The sequence below is a fragment of the Mustela erminea genome, chromosome 1 (assembly GCF_009829155.1).
Source record: "Mustela erminea isolate mMusErm1 chromosome 1, mMusErm1.Pri, whole genome shotgun sequence".
NCBI lineage: Eukaryota > Metazoa > Chordata > Mammalia > Carnivora > Mustelidae > Mustela > Mustela erminea.
In genome coordinates, this window is record NC_045614.1 from 103,454,708 (window position 1) to 103,468,839 (window position 14,132).

General features: G+C 43.6%; 3 protein-coding genes across 9 annotated transcripts in view; 2 read left to right on the plus strand and 1 right to left on the minus strand.

Moving 5' to 3' along the window:
- The window catches only part of SENP5 (SUMO specific peptidase 5), a 62,736-nt gene extending 58,521 nt beyond the window's left edge, over positions 1 to 4,215 (plus strand). For 2 of the 3 annotated variants that reach the window (XM_032336850.1, XM_032336859.1), the window contains exon 9: positions 1 to 4,215. In XM_032336850.1, the coding sequence (XP_032192741.1) occupies positions 1 to 201 (201 nt within the window). In that variant the 3' untranslated portion in view covers positions 202 to 4,215. The other variant, XM_032336865.1, reaches the window with a different exon arrangement.
- The window catches only part of NCBP2 (nuclear cap binding protein subunit 2), a 33,854-nt gene extending 21,001 nt beyond the window's left edge, over positions 1 to 12,853 (minus strand). For 4 of the 5 annotated variants that reach the window (XR_004284098.1, XM_032336939.1, XM_032336912.1 and 1 more), the window contains exons 1-4: positions 12,696 to 12,853; positions 9,295 to 9,476; positions 6,508 to 6,646; positions 5,799 to 5,866 (exon numbers count right to left, since the gene is read on the minus strand). Coding sequence is in view for 4 of the 5 variants with exons in the window: in XM_032336939.1 (XP_032192830.1) it covers positions 5,799 to 5,866; positions 6,508 to 6,646; positions 9,295 to 9,476; positions 12,696 to 12,773 (467 nt within the window). In the remaining variant the exon portion in view is untranslated. Of the gene's footprint in view, positions 1 to 5,389; positions 5,867 to 6,507; positions 6,647 to 9,294; positions 9,477 to 12,695 lie in introns of those variants that run through there. The other variant, XM_032336922.1, reaches the window with a different exon arrangement.
- A 56-nt stretch (positions 12,854 to 12,909) lies between these two features.
- NCBP2AS2 (NCBP2 antisense 2 (head to head)) lies at positions 12,910 to 13,734 on the plus strand. The gene has a single exon (XM_032336966.1). It carries the CDS (start codon positions 13,002 to 13,004, stop codon positions 13,299 to 13,301), a length of 300 nt encoding a protein of 99 aa, XP_032192857.1. The 5' UTR covers positions 12,910 to 13,001; the 3' UTR covers positions 13,302 to 13,734.
- Positions 13,735 to 14,132: the final 398 nt, after the last annotated feature.

A 14,132-nucleotide genomic window follows, 5' to 3' on the forward strand; every position in this document is an offset into this window, starting at 1 on the left:
TGTATTCCACAACAGAAAAATGACAGTGACTGTGGAGTCTTTGTGCTCCAGGTAAAGATACCTCTTTTTCCAGAATTTAGGATGTGTGAGTTAAAATTTGTTGGGCTTAAGGCAGATGGGAGCCCCTGTGGTATGTACCTGGCAGTAGGAACAGGTAACAGTATTTCCTCCTTCCCTTCCTTTGTTGCTGGGGAGCTATAGATTCTGCACTTTCAGATGCGTTATCTTTAGAAGCACCACCTTCTAAAGCCAAGAATTAACAACAGGTATCCACCTCTTAACAGAGGTTATTAGTAAGGCACACTGGAAACTGACCTCAGTCTGTATTGTAGACCCTTGGCATTTGCAGAATTAACTATATTTTTTTTTTAGCCATTGGCAAGTGGTCTTTAACCAGAGTAAAAACTATATTTTAAATAAGGGTCACATTGAAATACTGCTTTCTTCTGCTGTGAGTTCCTTAGTGATCTTTAAGAGCTACTGAAAATTTTGTTAAACATTATATTTACAAAGGAAATTGTATATAATTCATGAGCTTAGAGATCTGCAAGGATCATGAAAGATGGGCTCATTCCTCTGACTCATGAATGTCTTGGGTTTGAAAAGAAACTGAGGTTCTCACTTAAAGACTATGTTAGGTCTAGCTGCCGTCTCTGCACATTACACCTTTAGAAGAATTGGAGCCTCTTTTATCAGTTTCTGCTTCTTATAGTATTGTGTGGCCAAAGGGGAGTCCCCAAGTGAGATACTTACCAGGGAAGGTGACTCTAATTTGGAGGTAAATGTTTTAAAAGCAATGTGTTTTACATCCAAACTTTAAAACGCTGCCTTAGACCCTATTCTATTAGGTCTATATCTGGGGAAATACACTGGGCTGCTTCCTAGCTCCACATGCCACTTAAGTGTTTCTGCGACCTTTGCAGTACTGCAAGTGCCTCGCCTTAGAGCAGCCTTTCCAGTTTTCCCAAGAGGACATGCCCCGAGTGCGGAAGAGGATTTACAAGGAGCTGTGTGAGTGCCGGCTCATGGACTGAAACTCAGCAGGGACTCTGGGAGGTCTGACCAAGTTGAAGCAGATGGTTTGTTACTTGAATCTCCAAACACTTAGTTGAATTTTTACAGATATTTCAGTTCAGTGGTGTTGGGCCACTATTGTTACCTCAAATTTGTTTTTTTGCCCTATTCATTTCTCTAGCTACCGTGTACTATTTTTTAATGTTTAGTTTGGTTTCATTTTTAATTTTATGGATTCCGTGTGTTTCCCCCCCATATTTAATATTTATTATCCAAACGCATGCATATAGACAGAGCATGCAGTGCAGAGTATTAAAAAAAAGAAAAAAAAAAAAGCCTAGTAGATTTGGTGCGGCTTTTGAAACTTAGTTAGACATGAACTGAATACAGGTTTAAAATTTAATCCCAGAACCTAAAAGTGCAGGATGTTTTTAATTCAACGTAACTCTGAGAATGATAGTTGTTCCCTGGGGTGTAAAGGGTAGCTAGGTGTGGTGGTTTTGACAAAGCCAGTCCTTTTACCTGCTGCACCTTTCACTGACTTCCCTCTCCCAAGTGAGTCTTGCCGAGTGAATTGCATTCCTTTTGAAGGGTGAGAAGTGGCCAAAACCTGACTGGTGTGTTCTGTTTAGAGAGGCACATGTAAAGCACAGTGCCTACTCTGGGAGGAGTTGATTGAGGTGGGAGGAAAAGACAACTTTGGATGTCCAGTTAAGACATGAGAAATTTCAATCTTGGCTTTAAGAACTGTAACAAAAAGACCTAAGTCTTATGAAGGCTTTGGCTGAAACACTGAATTCTCTGGATTTTTGGTTTTGGCCCATTAAAAATGTTAATATCCATTAAACTAGTGGTCAAACACATGAGAATTCAGCCTTTCTGAGTACAAGCTGTTATCCTTGTGTGGTCTCCCATATGGAAGAAATTAAGATTTGCCAAACACCTTTTTTTCCCCAAAGGTGTTTAAAATCTAAAATCTTCAAAACTAAAGACTGACCAGGTCTTTTGCAGATGGGTAGGGAGGAGAGAAGAGGAAGGGTAACAAGACTGGACTGCAGAGGAGCACAGCAGATAATGTGTTTTGCTCTTCCCTCTGGTCATCTCAGCAGCATGCAGGGCTCCTCATCTGGCCTCCCTGACCACCCTGAGACTCCAGCGCTGGGGTCTTTCCTTCACTTCTATCAGCCTTGCCTACTGGGGGAAAGCAGAAGTGACCCTGTCCTTATGCTTAGCTGCAGTAGGATTAAAGTAATGGATCTTGCATCTTTATTCTAGCCTTTTGTGATACTTGAAAGGAAAGGGAATCTGGAAAGATGCATGTTAAATTACCCAATTATCTTTTCTGAACTGGGGCAGAAAAAAACACAAAGGTGTATGTAAGAGTCTCAGAAGTTTACACAGAATACCAAGTAAATGACAGAAGATACTTGGCATTATGCCTGTTTAGGTGTGACTATTGAAATAAGCAGCTGAAACATGCAGTTTAAACTTGGCCAGAAGGTGAGGTTGCCAGCAGTCGAGGGTAGAGTCCAAACATGTTTACACGCAGGGTTCCCACTCCCAGACATTCCAAGCACCAACACCAATGTTTACATTGTAAAGAGCCCCAGTACTCTCCAGAGCCCTCTGGACTTACTGTAAAACCAGCTCAGTATTTCTTACTGCAATCAGAGGCACTTTATGCTGCTACAGTTAGGGTTATGTCATCATTAAGAGGACAGCTTAAGCAGGGACAATATCTTGAGGTTTTCCAACGTAATTACCCAAACGTGAAGTTTTTTCAGATCTGCATGTAAGATATTTGCCTAACTTTTGGGGGGCAGGGAGGTAGTTATACAAAGTAGCCAGTATAACTAGGCTGTGGACTCCCACTATCTTAAACTTCAGAGCTCCCGCTCACCTCCTCACTGACAGAACCAGGTATGTAGAAGAGACACCAAAACTGAGTCCTGAATCTTCATGTCCCAAACTTGAATTGCCGTTTCCTACAGTCTGAGAAATGGTCACCCTTCTGGGTGCTGAGGCAGGGGTGCACATAGGTAACTAAAGTGAACTGTCCAAGGCCAGCTTCCCTTTTACTTCCACTTTAAGAAGGTGCCTTGAGGTGCACTGTCCAGCATGCTTTTGCCTAAATGTCAGATATTTTAAGAATGTGGTTCAAAATGTTTCTCTGTTGGTGGAACTTGGTTTAAGCACACATAGTTGCTTTTTCCCCCTACTCATGATTAGGTGTGAACCTCTATTTAGCCCAAGCCCCGTATCAGAAGGGCCTTTGTCCTGATGTTTGCAATAAATTCTTCCTTGCAACAAAGACGTTTTTGAAATGTAGTCTGGACTGCTGGTGGAAGAGGCAGGCATTGTTTTATTGTCACTAGCTTGGCACTGAATTGTTTGGGTGCCCACAAGGTGGGCAGCCCTTATGCTTTTGGGGTTGAGTGCAGGCCCTGTACAAACTAAAAGCTGCTTACGATGTGCCTTCAAGCTGTGCCCAGTCCTGTCCATCAACAAACTTACTATAATTCTTTCTATCCAGTGATTTGTCCTTACATTAAATCTGTAGCAATGAATATAGATTTAATTGAACTTTTAGTTGAGTTCTCTTAAGAAAGGGAACGTAAGGAAGGAAAAAGCAGCAGTTGCTGCCAAAAGTCCCCAAATCACTTTTTGGTTTTGCACTGTATTTTTTACTTATCACTGAATATCAGTGACACCGGTCACGCTGGATTCATAGTTGGAACAGAACAACAGCCCTAACTGGGACACAGCCAGCACTAGTCTAGAGCTGCCCTTTTTCTCTGCAGTTTTGCTTCACTGCTTCCCTGCATTAGAAGTGCCGACTGGGAGAGCTCTGGGTGTATCAGACCCTTCAGGCGTGTTAATAGTGTGAACTGAATATACTGACTACCTGCTCTGTTTAATTATGTTAAGAAACCGAACTAATCAGCAGTTGTGAAACACCTGCTTTTATTGCGTGTGAGGCTCTGCCTCCTGGCCTATAGATAATTAAGATCTAAAGAATATATCATCAGAGAAGTGCTAATTGTATTTGGGTGTTACAAAAACAGGCCTAGATAAGCTGTTCACTTAAATGGTACCTTTTGGTCAGAAAAAGAATTTATTTAAAGATTGTGATCATGTAAAATTACTCAAACCTTCTAGCAAAAATATTTTTTTGAAAAATAAACTAAATACCTTTATAAATGTGTGTTCTCTTGAATAACATGTACTTCAAAGGCATGCTCTTGTCATGACAAGGCTCATTTATGAACAGTGACCAGTGTAGGCCCTAAGCAGCCTACCCTTCCGTAACACTGCCAACAGAATTTTCTGCAATGATGGCAGAGTTGTCTAAGCATCACTAGTGGCTACCGTATTAGGTACCTGTCAAATCACAAAACAGACATGCAAATTCACCTTACTCCTAAATATTCCAGAGTAAGAGTTCCAGTGTCACTCTTTATAGGTGACATGTAGGCAGAGACAATGATAATTGGGTTTGACAATTCAAATGCCTGTGGTTTTTAAGGCCTGTAGAAATCTTGAGTTATGTTTTACTACAAAATTGTAAAATATGTTAATTCAAACTACAGTGTCAAAGAAATTTTCAAAATGCTGTGTCCTCATTAAACATCTGCAGATGGTTCTTTCCTAAGCACTCACAACTAGTTATAGCTCTTAATAATCCAAAAGTCAGCCTGAATTTAATGTGAGAACCTATACTTACTGTAATGGGAAAGATGTTCACACTGAGATACTTCAGCACCAACTTTCAACAACTCTAGTGGAAGTTATGAGATACTCTGTTGCTAGATGAAAAAATTTCACTTAAGTAAGGGAAAATCATATTAGACTAACAGTTTAATGAGCAGTAGTTCATATATATTAGAGAGATCACCTTGTACCTTTAAATGCAAAATAAATTTTACAGACTCCCTTCACTATAGAGACTATCAGGTCACTATCCAGGCTCTGAAACTCGGCAAGCACAATTAGGGGGGAAAAAAACTTCAAATGAAAACTGGCTGAAACATTTCCTGTGGGAAGCAATTCTGATTGTTCTTTGTAAGTCTCCTCTTGATCTTCAAGCTCTTTTTTTTAAACCCAGTCCATTCCTGAGATCGCTCTGAAAATGAATCTTTAAGTAGAACACATCTTTTGAAAATGTGTACAGTAAATGCTAGTAAAGTCTTAATACATAAAGCATACAAGCCGGTAGTATCCCCCAGGGCAGTGCTTTAAGGCTTGCTTCTGCATCAGTAATCTAGGAAGCTCCCTTGACTCCTCTAAGTTTGGCTTTAGAGACCACAACTCAAGACAGAAAACAAACTCCGGTCAAACATCTCACTAATTCAAAGTTACACAACATAGCAAAACCCCATTTATTACACTTTTTTATTTCCTGCAAACTGAAAAATTTTAAGGCCCCCATGAAGACCATGAATCTATTATCAATTTTTAAAAATTTTCCATCTTCCTAAAAGAAGTGTGGTGTTTTGGGCTGACAGAACAAATCTGTTGCCACTGAAAACAAATTCTGATAACAGTGACATAAAATCATTCTGGCCACTTGACATATGGACAAGATCTAAGACTACAGAATAAAGGCATTCCTTTGGATTCTGTCCTTTAATAGTTTTCAAAAGAAAACCATGAAAAGGGTTCCAGCTCAGTAGAGACCTTGATCAAAGCATGGTAAACGTGGGCAGGTTTGCAGACCTTGGGTAATGCACGGCAAATTCAACAGGCCAAAGAGTGAGTTTTCATGATGGGGTCTCACCACTCACTGGTTTTGGGCCAGTTTTCCATAGCCTCCTCTCCCAGCATCATAGTCCTGCCGATACTCATCTCGTACCTTAATTGAAAAGAATACAATTACATTATAGAGAAGACTGGTGTAAGGAATACACTTCCCACAAACACACTAGCAAGTAAACTGCTTAGCCTTTTCAGGTACCATAATGTGAACATTCAAGCAGGACATGACATTTTCTTGAGCAACGGATATAAAGCTCAACTGCCTTGCAAAATTAAGATTACCTACTGGTTTTTTAAGAGTCATGTGCTCTACCAACTGAACCAGCCAGGTGCCCCTACCTAATATGTTTTTGGTTTTGGTGGTTTTTTTGTTTTTTAGTTTTTTAACCAAACATCATGCTTATACTCACCAGCACTGAGAAGTAGTATATTCCAAAGAATAAGTACTTAAATTAGGCTATTTTACAATCAGAAACTTAAAACTTATTTCAGTGCATTTTCCTTTTGTAAGACCCTCACAAGTGCAAAATAGCCCCCAGGAGGAGTCCAATAAGTGGCTTATGAAAATGTACAGAATATAATTTACCAATCCTAATGTGTAGTTTTCATATTCACTTCAAGCCAAGATTAAAGGCACAAAACTGTTTTCTAAAAGAACAAACATAAACGGACAAAGCCCTTGTCACTAGGAATGGACTACCAGGCAAAGACTGAGCCAAGAGAACCCTTCCTGCATACCTGGCCCCCAGATCGCCCACGGCCATATTGCCTGCCCTCTTTAAAGCCTGCATCCCAGTCTGTGCGAATGATCCGGTCATCCAGACGAGTTCCATTTATGTACCTCATGGCATTTTCCGCATCTGCTCTTGAATAGTATCTTAAGTTGGAAGCATTAAGGAACACTGTATAGCATTTCTCCAAACATTTTTGGAAATACAGGAAGCCACATCTAAATGAAACTGCGTTGTTAAGAAAGAATACAAAAACAAATCTAACCAGATGGATTTCAGAGACAGTAACTTGGTTTGCACATCCCTGTTAGAGGTTGGTCCAGGCGCACTTGCAGAGTCCACTACGATTTATCCAAGGCTACTGATCGTGATTTCCTGGAAAATCATGCTGATGATTATTTTGTCCTACTGTCCCCCCATATTTTGGTTTGTAAAGTATAAATATGTTCAGTGCAGGTTTAGAGCACACACTGCACACTTATCCAAGGAAACAAAAGCATCCAAATTTGGAACTGTAAATTCCAAATGCAAATACAACAACTTTAATAAAAAAGAGAAGGTTACAGTACACATGGAATTGCCACTGCATTTCCTTAGAAGGAAAGACTCAGTATCCTATCACTCAAGTTAGTTGCTCCCAAACCTATTTAATCAGATCCACTCAATCTATCTTTGGGGTGATATTTTTTAAAAAGTCCATAAGCAATTATGCTCATTAGCTGCGCTCAGGGAAGCACTTGCTAAAATCCCAGTGTCCAACACCTACATGAAGCCTAGCACCAAAGGGGCATTCAGTAACTTTTTGCTGAATGAATGGCATGATAAAAGGGCAAAGTGAGGAAAAACATTGGCAATGGCAGCTTCTCTTGGTAATCATCTGCTGTTTTGATCATAGATCTCTGACACACAAGACAAATGCAAAACCATTCCAGTACTCAGGGGCTGAATATTCCCCACAAGGTGGATTTTCTTTGCTTTGTGTCTTCTCAGTTGTTTTCCCTGTACCCTGTGAACTTTGATGCTGTTGCCACCTGAGGCAAATGTAAAATTTGGGCACTCCTGACCCTTGTGTCTCAAGGGAGAATGGAAGTAGCTTGCAGAAATCAGACACCAAAATAAAAATTTTGGAATAGGTCTGAAAGTAGGGCTTCTAGTTCAAGCTGACAGAGTGAGCACATTCCTCATTTCCTTTTCAAGACCCCATTAAAATGACAGAAAAGATACATACACCCAAAGAATAGAAGAGGTTATCAGCAAACTAGAGGTTCAAGAAAGATGAAGGAAGAGTGCTAACAGATGAAAAGTCACAGTTTGAAATATTCTTGAAGGGGCTTAAAGAAGGAGACAGCAAATAGGGTTTAATTAAAGGTCTGTATGTGGGAAGATGACCTGCTAGCAAGAAGGCATTTAAACCCAGGCAAATAGGGGGTGCCTGGGTGGCTCAGTGGGTTAAAGCCTCTGCCTTCAGCTCAGGTCCTGGTCCCAGGGTCCTGGGATCGAGCCCCGCATCGGCTCTCTGCTCAGCAGGGAGCCTGCTTCCTCTTCTCTCTCTCTGCCTGCCTCTCTGCCTGCTTGTGATCTCTGTCAAATAAAATCTTTAAACCCAGGCAAATAAAAATAGAATAACAGAGTTCTGAACAAACTAGAGGAACCCTACAGGGCAGTGTCTTTGATGTTATTAAGTCAAAATAGAATCTCTCTTTATTCTGGCATTTGGGAAACCCACATATAACAAAGGTGAGGCAACAACTTGAGAGAGCTCTGCCTGGGCCCACAAAGTTAGCCTTCTTTCCTGTAATTATGACTGGAAACCCAGGGATCACCAAATATTTAAGGAAAATTTACAGCATAAACACAACCCCCCAAAAAGAAAAAAAAAATACCCTGGTAATTTGGGGCACAAAATTTTTAAAAAATATGTTAGATGAGGTCTGGGAAACTTCTCAGAACTATAAAACAAAATGACCAAAAAAGAAAATGTTAGGAGAAAAAAACCCAAGCAAAAAATCCAGGAGGTCCAATATTTGAATTTCCAAGGAGACAATAGTTTGGTTTTGACTTTACATAAAATCAAGCTATATATATCTACATAACAAAATACTACACAGCCCCTTAAGAAAGAGGTAGACCTATGTGCATGAACATAATCTCTAAGGTGGGGGAAAAAACAGTGCATGCGGGGCGCCTGGGTGGCTTAGTGGTTTGGGCTGCTGCCTTCGGCTCGGGTCATGATCTCAGGGTCCTGGGATCGAGCCCCGCATCGGGCTCCCTGCTCCGCAGGAAGCCTGCTTCCCTCTCTCTCCCTCTCTCTCTCTGCCTGCCTCTCTGCCTACTTGTGATCTCTGTCTGTCAAATAAATAAATAAAATCTTTTAAAAAAATTAAAAAAAATAAACAGTGCATGCAGTAGGTTACCACGCATCCACAGGATCACTGCTGGAAAGCTACCCAAGAGACCAGTAACTCTCTGGGTTTAGAACAGTACAGAGATTTTATTTTCACTATACCCTTTATACTTCTGTAAACACCATGACCATCTATTTTCAAAAGATTATTTCTTAAAAAAATCAACAGAATATAAATATTCAGAACAGAATATAAATGTCAGCAGCTTTCACAATGCAGGAGTGTAAACACATTGGGCAGAAGGTAAGAGGTAGATGAAGGAAGGAGAGGTAGAGGTAAAGTATAGGGATGCTAATTAGTGGATGGCCTCATTCATTTTTTTTTTTTTAACTAGCCACTCTAGGCCCCACCCTCACCCAATAGCTATGCCAGACACACAGGAAGGATACTCCACAAAGCAGAACCCACATGCTGTTTTCTTCATCTTATCCAGGCCCATAATGATTTTCTTTATGTCACCACTTTTGCTGAAGAGTTCATAGATCTGTTCTTCAGTTGTGTAAAAGGAAAGATTTCCAACATACAACGTACAGCTCTTCTTCAGTAATTTTTCCTGTTCTTCATTGTCACCCTGGAATGTCAAAGAGAGAAAAAGTTAAGCAACACAATCCAAAAAGAGTCCTGCTTAAATAGTATGCCCAAGTATGGCAAAAACTCTCATTAATTCTAATTTGGGAATCAGCTTTTGTCATCATCCCAGTCTACCACAAATCCCTTGCCAAAGAGAGAGACAGAAACAGGCATTCACATTCGAAGACGCCCTTCTGCAGGTCCAGCCTGCTTTCGGGACACAGTCACCGCTGAAGAGTCAAGCATGTGGCCTTCCTCCTGGGCTGGACTGCCATGCAAATGGCCTGCCTTCTCTGCCAGCTCCACATCCTCAGCACTGGCACCTCCCATTGCTTGAATTTAACTTCCGGACCCTGAACCAATATATTAGAAAGGCTTTTTTTGTAATGAAAATAAATGGATTTTCAAAGATAGGGTATCCCCTATAATATTCCCATAGAAAATGTTTAAAACAACTGCTTAGATGGTTTACATGCTTAGATATTTTTCTGAGTTTAGGAGAAAAGGTAGTGATCACTAAAAACAAGAGCTTGCCTTTTTTTTTTTTTTTTTTAAGATTTTATCTATTTGACAGAGAGAGACACAGCCAGAGAGGGAACAGAAGCGGGAGTGGGAGAGGCAGAATCAGGCTCCCTGCCAAGCAGGGAGCCTGATGTGGGGCTCAATCTCAGGACCTTGGGATCACGACCTGAGCTGAAGGCAGACACTTAACCGACTGAGCCACCCAGGCACCTGAGAACTTAGGTTCTTGACAGTCTTCCTAATTTGGAAGACAGGATGAAGCCAGAGACAAGAATATAACTGCCCTTTGGCCAACCCACCTGACAAACCCTGGGGCTCCTCATGGGCTAGATATGGTATTTTACGCGCCTGCAGAGAAACCAGGTGTTCGTGTCCTCTCACCTTCTCTTCTGACCTCCACATTGGGGAGGACAAATGCTAATAACTAAAAAGAAGGCCTATCCACTGACCTGCTCTCAGACTCTCAGGTTAAGACTCTAACACCAACTGTACAGTAGTATTCCAGTTTGGAAAGTAGCTGAACAGATCTACACTTAGGCCCCTAGAGCGTTTTCAAGAGACCTCCCTTGTTCATTTCCTACACCATATATAATTCTGATCCAGTTTCCTTCACTCCAAGAACCAGACTTTGCATTACTTGTCTCTGAAAGCTTTGTAGCATAGAGCTCAGCATAACAGGTCTCACGTGATCACATTCAGTGGCAGACTGGAGGGATAAAGAAACCATCTAAAGGAAATCACATCAAAAGGAAAATGATGAGATAAATTATGGTACATCAATAAATATAAAAACTATGCAGCCCCAAGAAAAATGTATATGCACATGCAGTTACAAGTAACATCTCTGAGACAGTGATGACCACAGTGAGAACGTGAAGGGTATGCTCCAAAATACACATTTTTTGAAGTATGAATATAAAAGGTCTCATACACCAAAATAGGTACATGTTCCTCTAGGGTGAATCAAGGGGTCACAGGTCAGAGATTTCCATGTAAGAAGTTGCATTTAATTCTCAGAAGTGAATGAAGCAGGTCCTAATTTATTTGCCTTATTTTACACTTGACAGTTAAGTAACTTGTTCAAGGTCATACAGCTACTCAGTAGTTGCAGGTGGAATCCAAACCCAGTCTCTGCCACCACCCCAAACCCAGTCTTATGCTCAATCTCATACTTTCTTAAAAAGTCCACAGGGTAAAGTCATTCTACATTAAAAACAAGTTTTCAGAACTTTGGAATGAGGCATTACATAAAGTAGATTCACCCTACTTATATCACTGCTGTTAAAAGATTTATTGAAATTACCCAGGAGGCCTTCCTTTTTTTCTTTCCACTCCTCTCACACATGTAAGTAACCTAAACAGCGTACAGTTTAAGACAACTGTGATGTAAATCCTTACTTAAGGTATATTAACCTGGATTCCATTCAGGGAACTCTAGAAGTTCCTCATGACAGTATCTTACTACTACCTAAATAAAGCTGCAAGCCTTAGACTAAACAGATGAGTAACAGAACAAGTTGAAACCTTTCACACTTTTACTCTCACTGGATGCCTGAAATTCAAGATGGTAATGTGGAACTTAAGAACTGTAAGAGACAGAAGTGAAAACCTTGCTTGGCAGCATTTAAAAACGGCTGCCTTAGTGAATGAATTTCAGGCCTTCCTCACTTTGGCCTCAAACAAAATTTCCTTTTCCCCACACCCCGCTAACAACGCTGTACCCTCCACGCCGACCCTCTTCTCAACGCGTCCCTCCTTTCCTTTCACCCGCCGCCTCCCTTTTCTGAATCCTCACAAGATTCCCTTTCCCCTCACCATTTCTGCTCTAGATTATGATTACTCACCGGCACTTACAATCCTTACTGGAAAATTATAAACTCTTAGGGTGGGGACACGGTCTTCCCTCTCCCTCTGGGACTTAACAGGTTTAAGCAACAGCCCTCAATAAAAGTTACCTAATAATCAGTGGTTGACCAGTGTCGCACCACCTCGTCCCCGCCTTTGTTGAGACTGAGCAGCCCACCTCAAATATTTGCCGCCTTCCCTTTTCCCATAAAAAACACAATGGCATAGACCAAACTAAAACCTCTCTTCTTGAAACCGAGTTCTCTGCGCTTGACACCTCCACTCTTAAAGTGCCTAGCCTGGACAGTCTCCCTGCCCACCGTGAGGATTCTTTATGGTTGGAGACAAAGCTCAACTTTGTGTCTCCTAGCTACCGCGTAGAACTTAGTAGGACCGTTCTACGAAACCAAGAAGGGAAGGGTTCCACGCGCCACAGGGCTGAGCTAAGTTAAAACTAAAGTTATAAAGAGGATGTGGTTCAGGAAAACGCCCTCGTTCCCCGTACTCCAGTTGTCAAAGGACACCCCTGCCCCTCATATCACAGTCACTTTCCCGACGCAAAGCCTGCGCAAATGCAAGCCGCCGTTACTACCGCCACGGGAATTCCTCTGCTTTGGCCTGGGAAAGGCAGCAGCTGCAAGGGACTGGGGCAGCGAGCCTCAGGTGCTCTATGAGATAAGGGAATTCAGTGGTATCCAAACGCCCTTGCGGCTCCGTTCCCCAGCAGGCACCGGGGCCTCACTTCGCGTTTCGGGAAACCAAAGAACGGAAAACGACATAATGAGAAAAGAGCAAGCCGATTCTCAGCGTTCTGGCCCTGGGCCTTCCCTTCTCGCGGCCCGGCCTCCCTCACCCGGAAGTGCTGGTCCCGGTACTGGCTCAGCTCCACGTAGGAGTCGCTGCGCAGCGCCTTCAGAAGGCCGCCGGACATAGTGCAGAGAGGTGAACGAAAACGCCTCCACTCCAGTCACAACGAGACTGCCGCGGCGGTGGCGGAAGCGGAAACGCGCGAAGCGGAAGCAAAACGTAGGCATCCTGTCGACCAATCCCCGCGCAGGAATGTCGTCAGCGGGCTGCGCGGGCGCAGCCGGGGTCCGTCCTTATTTGTCGCCCGTCGGAAGCGAGAGCGGCGTGCTTCGGGTTCCGGGTCGCTCTGAGGATGGTGCTTCGGCGGCTATTGGCCGCCCTGCTTCACAGCCCGCAGCTGGTGGAGCGTCTGTCCGAGTCTAAGCCCATCCGGCGTGCGGCGCAGCTCACGGCCTTCGCGCTGATGCAGGCCCAGCTGCGCGGCCAGGACGCAGCCCGGCGTCTTCGAGCCCTCGCGGCTGGGCCCGCGGGCTCCCTAGGTCGCCGCGCTGCCCGCTTCAGGGACACCTTTGCAGAGGAGCTGCGCCGCGGCCTCCGGGAACGCCCGGGGTCACCGCCAGGTAACCAGAGGGGCCCGGGCGATAACCCCTAAACCCAGGCCGGGACGGGCCAGGGTCGCCGGCTTTCCCTTCTGGGCTCGACACAGGCCTCGGCGCTCAGCCGTCATCCTGGGCGCAGTGCACGGCTTTGAATCCGGAATCAGACTGTTTGCCTTCAGAGGCCTCGTTCATCAGAAAGCCCAGGCCAAACCGACGTCCCCCGTGAAGCCCTGTGATCGGACTGGGCACGGCATGAAGAAATGACCGACCACCCCCCGCCCCAAAGTCCGGAGCCTGGGGCACCACGTACAGAGAGCCCTGAACTGAACCACAGCCGGAGGCGTGTGCCCTCTGCGAGTGGGACTCAAACTCGTGTTCAGTGATGCTGCTTCTGCTCTGATAGAGCAGCGCGCCACTTCCAGGGGAGAGCACGGATGGAAAGACGCAGCTGCCAAAATCCTCTGATTAAATGTGTGAGCCGAGTAATGGGTGTGAGTGTGGTACTTATCTCGCGAGATGGGTTAGGGGTCAGGGGGACTACAGGCCCATGGTAATACTAGTTAACACATTTTAAGTGTTTGTTCTGTGCTGGCACTTGGTAATTGCAGTCTGTGTGGGTAATCTCACTCCTTACAGCCACTTTCATAGGAGGAAGTGGGCTGCATCCTTACACAGTTGGGATGTTTGATTCCAGGGCCTAAGTCCTTAACCGCAAGTCTCTGAGCCTTTACCCTGAGCTTCAGTGCCTGCCTTCACCTCCCCGACCTCCATTATCACCACGGGGCGTCAGAACTGCCTATTATGGAACAAACTACTTGGATTCCTCTTGCCAGTTTTAGAGGATCTGGGATACAATCAAGACAGCTGTTGGAACCATGAGTGGA

What these genes read in the sequence shown, in the direction of transcription:
- NCBP2AS2 (XM_032336966.1), top strand. Translation starts at nt 13,002, where the DNA reads ATGGTGCTTCGGCGGCTATTGGCCGCCCTGCTTCACAGCCCGCAGCTG.